General features: G+C 43.0%; 1 protein-coding gene across 1 annotated transcript; it reads left to right on the top strand.

The window, feature by feature from the left end:
* The first annotated feature begins 4970 nt into the window (after window positions 1-4970).
* LOC138873938 (uncharacterized) lies at window positions 4971-6932 on the top strand. The gene is made up of 2 exons (XM_070152429.1): window positions 4971-5916; window positions 6148-6932. Exons 1-2 carry the CDS (start codon window positions 4971-4973, stop codon window positions 6930-6932), a joined length of 1731 nt encoding a protein of 576 aa, XP_070008530.1.
* The last annotated feature ends 542 nt before the right edge of the window (window positions 6933-7474 follow it).

The raw sequence follows: 7474 nt of genomic DNA on the forward strand, positions 1-7474 counted from the left end.
AGATACTGGAATTGCAAGGAGAACTTGGGCAGGTTCGCAACTTGGCAAACCTGTCACTCACCCTCAGTGTCCTCGATTTCCACCAACAAAAGACAAAGAACCCAACACCTCCTCAGAACACACAAAACCAACAAAACCAAAATCCTCCCACGCCAAATCAATACACAACTCCACCCTGAAATATCAATCCGCTACCAATACCAACTCAACCGCAACATCATCATCAACCAATTCAGTACCCATCAACCACCACTTACCACACTTCCCAAAACACACCACAACCTATTCCCGATCCACAAAACTCTACCAATGACCATCACTACACCCAAGTTCCTGGCACTCATCAAAGCAACCCTATATATGTGGAAAATATACCTCATTCTACCCAACCAATCTCATGTACACCAGAATCTTCCGAGAAGGACTTGCTCATTAAAAACATGGCTGAAGAACTCAAGAAGTTAACAAGCCAAGTTCATGGTGTTGAGGGCGACAGAGGAATAAAAGGTTTGAACTATGAAGATCTGTGCATACAACCGGATGTTGAATTGCCAGAGGAGTACAAACCTCCCAAGTTTGAAATGTTCGATGGTACAGGTGATCCCAGGGTTCATTTAAGGACCTATTGTGACAAGCTTGTCGGGGTCAAGAAAGATGAAAAGATCTGGATGAAGCTCTTTATGAGGAGCCTTATTGGGGATACTTTATCTTGGTATATCAGCCAAAATTCCAAGAAATGGTCCAATTGGGTAAGCATAATGTCAGAATTCATGGACCGGTTCAGGTTAAACACAGAGAATGCACCAGATGTCTTCTACATTCAGAATCTTAAGAATAAACCTACTGAGACTTTTCGAGAATACGCTACTCGTTGGAGGCCGGAATCAGCCAAAGTCAAGCCCTTTTTGGACGAAGAACAGATGAACAAATTCTTCGCCAGGGCACAGGATCCACAATATTATGAGAGGTTGATGGTTATTGAAAATCACAAATTCTCTAACATCATGAAACTCGGAGAAAGAATCGAAGAAGGAATCAAAAGCGAGAAAGAATCGAAGAAGGAATCAAGAGCGGGATGGTAACAAACTTCGAGGCCTTGCAAGACACAAATAAGGCACTACAATCAAGTGGCATATCGAAGAAAAGAGATGTTGGGGCGGTAATGGTGGCCTAGGGCCCAAAATCTCCACTCACATATCAGACACCTCCACCCATATATCAAATACCTCCACCCACATATCAAATACCTCCACCCACATACCAAGCATCACCGCCTACATATCAACCTTCATTTTCCAGATATTCCCAACCAGCCACTATCTATCACACCTATTACTCCCAACCATCCCACTTCCAATCACCACCAGCTGACCAAAATTATCCAAGACCAAGACCCAACTTCGCCCACAAGCCACCCAGAAAATACACCGCCATTGCTGAGCCCATCGACCAACTGTATGAAAGGTTGAAAGCTGCAGGTTACGTCACTCCTGTTCCCGCAGTGGTATTATAAAATCCATCCCAATGGGTCAATCTAAACAAAGCTTGTGTGTACCATTCCGGTATGAAAGGGTACACCACTACCGAGTGCCGAACATTGAAGGATAAGATCCAGACGCTAATTAACAGCAAGTTCATACAAGCAAAGGAAGCTGCACCTATTGTCCGCAACAATCCCCTCCCTGATCATAGAGGTGAAGGTGTACATGTGATAGAGACAAATGAAGAATGGGACCCCGAGGGGTCGGTCGGGCTTATTCGAGAAGGCGGTGACTTTAAGGTTGCAGTCATACTAACTACATCAGTTCCATTCTAGGTGGAAGTGGCTCCACCCACAGCCACCTCCACTCCATTTGAAGTAGAAATGGCCACACCTTTTACTGTGAAAGTATCAACCACACCCCTATTCAATTCAAAAGCAATACCCTGGGATTATGTCATCGAGGCTCGGCAGAAAGGGAAGGCCAAGGTAGAGGAATCTGACATTGCACAAGGGATGACTAGAACTGGAAGAGTCTATACACCTAAACACCTGAGAGGTTTGAGTAAGGAGGCCACTACTAGGCAACCTATCATTGAGATAGGGCCAGATGACCTGTGGAGGAAAGTGCAGGCAAAAGAATACTCTGTCTTTGACCATCTAAACAAAGTCCCTGCACAGATATTAGTATTGCAGAATTCAAAGGCACACAAGAACACTTTGATAAAAGTACTGAGTGAGGCTTATGTACCCAATAACATCACTGGTGGAGAAATGGCCAACATAGTTGGGCAAGTGCTGGAGAGCCACAAGATTATCTTCCACGAAGATGAGCTACCACCCGAGGGTTTGAATCACAATCGAGCATTGCGTATCAAAGTGTAATTTGAAGACAAGTTCATCGCCAGGGTTCTGGTTTATGGGGGTTCGAGCCTAAATATTTGTCCATTAGACACTCTGAAGAGGTTGGACAAAGGTTTCCATGAGATACGAGTAGGATGCATGAATGTGAAGGCTTTCGATGGGTCCTAGAAGGCCACGATCGGGGAAAATCAACCTTTGCTTGCAGATGGGGCCGACTTGATTCGATGTTGAATTCCAAGTACTTGACATACCAGCCTCATATAATCTTCTGTTGGGCTGACCCTGGATCCATGCTGCTAGAGCCTTACCTTCCACACTACATCAAGCCGTGAAGTTTGAATGGAACCGCCAGGAGGTAATCATTCACGGAGATGGAAGTAACCCCATCTACACTAGTTAAACCATCCCGACCATTGTTCATAGAAGAAGGCTAGGAGGGGAAACCTATCGTCACATTGAACGGGTCAATGCCGTCGAAAAGGATAAGTGGTGGAGTAACAAAATAGAAAGCATACTAGCATGATCCGGATATGAACCCGGCAAAGGGTTGGGAAAGAACCTCCAAGGTATCACCAAACCAATACAGCTAAAAAACATGGTACCACTTTTGGTCTCGGATACCAATATACATGGCAAGAGTACAATGATTGGTCGCCTCCTAGCATGGACCATATTACCCTCTTGAGAAACCGGTGCCACATTTGGAATAGGCTTTTCATTAGGCTTACACAATATGGGGAACTGCAGAGGAAGAAGCACTCGTTGGGTTGAAGAATTTGTTCTTAAGGGATGAGGACATGGACTGCAATGCCATAATTGAGGAGGATAAGGAAGAAGGCCTCACCATTCAGACTATGGAGAAGGTAACTGTTCTCAGAAACTGGACCGCCACACCATCCCGAGCCTGCCGAGTCCCTGGGTATCTTGGCAGAATTTACTTTTACAGCTGTTCTAGGCATTTAAGATTTCCTGTAGTTTCATTTTAAGCTTTACTTGTTTCAAAATCAATGTTTGATTCATCAAGCCATGCTTTGTCTGAACAATTTTTTTTTTAAAAAAAGTTTTAATCAAATGCATTTTGCTCTTTATTATTCACTACTATCTTTACGTTTTCTCTTTCCATAGTGTTATTCTTACTTTTCCTGATGAACTAGTGACTGTGACATGTAATGAGGCAACGCAACATGAGAATAGTGACTTAGAGGAAAAAGATGAGATACCCGAGGAAATTGTTAGGGAGGTTGAAAATTTTGAGAATAAGCTTAAGTCCAACCTAGATGAAACAGAAATAGTAAATTTGGGAGACGCCGAGACCGTCAAGGAGACCCGTATCAGCATTCACTTGTCACCAACAGAGAAGGAAGAATACATTCGTTTCCTAAGAGAATATGAGGAATTTTTGCTTGGTCATATGATGACATGACCGGCTTGAGCACGTCCATAGTGGCTCTCAAGCTGCCTACTAATCCCATGTGTCCGCCAGTAAAGCAGAAATTCAAAAAGTTTAAACCAGACATGAGCTTGAAAATCAAGGAGGAAGTTACCAAGCAGATCAAAGCCAAAGTTCTCAGGGTGGTTGAATATCTAAATTTGTTAGCTAACACTGTTCTAGTTCCGAAGAAGGACGGGAAGGTTAGAGTATGTGTTGATTATCGGGATTTAAATAGAGCAAGTCCCAAAGATGATTTTCCACTGCCAAATATACACATCCTGATCACTAATTGCGCCAAGCATGAACTCTAATCCTTTGTAGATTGCTTCGCGGGTTATCACCAGATTTGGATAGAAGAAGAAGATGCAGAGAAGACAACTTTCATTACACCATGGGGTGTATATTGTTACAAGATGATGCCATTCAGTCTGAAGAATGCTGGGGCCACTTACATGAGAGCCATGACAACCATTTTTCATGATGTGATACACAAAGAAATAGAAGTTTATGTGGACTATGTCATTTTCAAATCCAAGAGGGCCACAGATCACATAGCAGACTTGAGAAAGTTCTTCGATAGGCTAATGAGGTACAATTTGAAATTGAACCCCACAAAGTGTGCATTCGGGGTTCTAGCAGAAAAGTTATTGGGATTCATCGTCAGTTGTCGAGAGATCGAACTGGATCCGTCTAAAGTCAAAGCTATTCAGGAGTTACCACCACCTAAGAGAAAAAAGGATGTGATGAGCTTCTTAGGCCGTCTCAACTATACCAGTCGCTTTATAGCACAGTCCATAGTCATATGTGAATCCATCTTCAAGATTCTAAGAAAGGATGCCGAAACAAGCTGGACCAAGGATTGTCAGAAAGCTTTCGACAAAATCAAAGAGTACTTGTACACACCGCCATTTCTAGTCTCGCCAGAACTAGGATGACCTTTTCTACTCTATCTATCTGTACTAGATGGAGCCTTCGGATGTGTTTTAGGACAACATGACGAGACAGGAAGGAAGGAGCAAGCCATATATTACTTGAGTAAGAAGTTCACACCTTACGAAGCATGGTATTCTTTGCTTGAATGCACTTGCTGTGCTTTGACCTGGACAACCCAGAAATTGAGGCATTACTTCTATGCCTACACTACATACCTCATATCCAGGATGGACCCCCCTAAAGTACACATTCTAGAAACCCATGCCGACTAGAAATTTGGCCAAATGGCAGATATTGATAAGTGAGTTCTATATCATCTATGTAACTCAGAAGGCGGTCAAGGGACAAGCATTGGTAGATCACCTTACTAAAAATTCGGTGGGAGGAGAATACGAACCCATGGAAATGTATTTCCCTGATGAAGAAGTATCATTTGTAGGAGAAGATATTACTGAAACATATGATGGTTGGGGGATGTTCTTTGACGGAGCTGCAAATTTCAAAGTAGTGGGCATTGGAGCAGTTTTGGTATCAGAAACGGGCCAACATTATCCGGTATCTGCCAAACTCAGATTTCCTTGCACCAACAACATGGTGGAATATGAAGCCAGCATACTAGGGCTCAACATGGCAGTCGACATGAACCTTCAGGAGTTGCTGGTAAGCGGCGATTCAGATTTGCTTGTGCACCAAGTACGAGAAGAGTGGCCCACCAAGAATTCTAAGATATTGCCATATCTGCACCATGTGCAGGAATTGAGAAAGAGGTTTACAAAGATAGAATTCCAGTATGTGCCCAGAATTCAGAATGAGTTTTCCGACGCATTAGCCAGCTTGTCATCTATGATACAATATCTAGATAAGAATTACATTGATCCTATTTCGGTGAGAATCCATAATCAGCCGGCATATTGTGCTCATGTCGAGGAAGGATCAAATGGAAAGCCTTGGTTCCATGACATCAAAGAATACTTATCAAAAAGAGAATACCCGGAGTATGCAAATCATACTCAGAAACGCACGCTCCGGAGATTGTCAAATCACTTCTTCCACAGCGGAGGAAACTTGTACAGAAGAACCCTTGATCTGGGTTTACTAAGATGTGTTGACGCAAATGAAGCTTCTAAGCTACTTGAAGACGTACATGCAGGGACCTATGGCCCACACATGAATGGTTTCGTCTTGGCTAAGAAGATACTCAGGGGAGGTTACTTTTGGATGACCATGGAGACGCATTGCATTCAGTATGTCCGCAAATGCTTTCAATGTCAAATACATGCCGACATGATAAAAGTGCCGCCAAACTAGCTCAATGCAACAAGCTCACCTTGGCCATTCGCCGCCTAGGGAATGGGTGTTATTGGTCCAATCGAGCCCACTGCCTCAAATGGATACAGGTTTATTCTGGTAGCCATTGATTAGTTCACAAAATGGGTAGAGGCTGTATCATACAAAGCTGTAACAAAGAAAGTCATCGCACATTTTGTCAAAGATCGTATCGTCTGCCGATTCGGAGTTCTCGAGTCCATCATTACCGACAACGCCGCCAATCTCAACAGTGATATGATGAAAGCTCTGTGTGAAACTTTCAAAATCAAGCACAAGAATTCCACAACTTATATACCTCAGATGAATGGAGTCGTAGAAGCTGCCAACAAAAACACTAAGAAGATACTAAGAAAGATGGTAGAGAATCATAAACAGTGGCATGAGAAGCTACCCTTTGCTTTCTTAGGTTACCACACCATGGTTCGCACGTCAACCGAGGCAATTCCGTACATGTTGGTCTATGGTACCGAGGCTGTTATCCCAGCCAAGGTGGAGATTCCTTCTTTAAGAGTCATACAGGAAGCTGAACTCAGCGATGCAGAGTGGATAAGGAGTCACTATGAACAATTGGACCTTATCGATGGAAAGAGAATGAATGCAATGTATCATGGCCAACTTTATCAGAACAGTATGTCCAGAGCTTTCAACAAAAGAGTCAAACCAAGGCAATTCACACCAGGGCAGCTGGTATTGAAGAAAATCTTCCCACATCAAGATGAAGGCAAAGGAAAATTCTCTCCCAACTGGATAGGTCCATACGTGGTTTTAAGAGTACTAACGGGAGGAGCACTCATACTTGCAGAAATGGATGGAGAAATCTGGGAAAACCAATCAATGCAGACGCAGTCAAGAGATACTATGCTTAGACGTCTTACATTTCCTTACTTGATGTAATTGAACTACGCTTGACCTGATTCCCGTTTAAGAGGGGATATGTAGGCAGCCTTATGGGTTCGGTATCATAATAAAATTTTCATTTCTCCCAAGCTCAGAAACTAGGGCAGAATTTTGAGGAGGACCTTCAAAATTCCGGAGCAAGTCCAGCCAACTCTATCACATGCCAGGAAGTCAGTAATCAGTCAAGAAATAGGGCAGAATTTTGAGAAGGATTCTCAAAATTCCGGAGAAGGATCAGCAGGGCCCGTCATCCACAAACAGTCAAAGATCATCTACCAAACTGGGGTAGAATTTGAGGAGGACCCTCAAAATTCCATAAGAGAGCTGTAACGTCTTGAGATGTGTCACAATCACTAGTTTATCAAAATTGCTTGATATATCAATATGTTTCTAAAACAACTCTATTTTTTAAATACTGCATATTTTCGAAAACTCTACTTCCATAACAGTCAGATGTCGCCCAAGGGAACTTGAAAGGCTTTCAGAACAAAGCAAGGCAAGGCCAGAGGATAGAAGCACAAACCAATCTCCCCCTCACA

This window comes from Nicotiana sylvestris, chromosome 7 (genome assembly GCF_000393655.2).
Source record: "Nicotiana sylvestris chromosome 7, ASM39365v2, whole genome shotgun sequence".
NCBI lineage: Eukaryota > Viridiplantae > Streptophyta > Magnoliopsida > Solanales > Solanaceae > Nicotiana > Nicotiana sylvestris.

Excerpts from the sequence above, each read along its gene's own strand:
- LOC138873938 (XM_070152429.1), top strand. The coding sequence starts at position 4,971 with ATGCCGACTAGAAATTTGGCCAAATGGCAGATATTGATAAGTGAGTTC. Across the intron at positions 5,917-6,147 it reads TAAGAAGATACTCAGGGGAG|AGGCTGTATCATACAAAGCT; the intron begins GTTACTTTTGGA and ends CAAAATGGGTAG.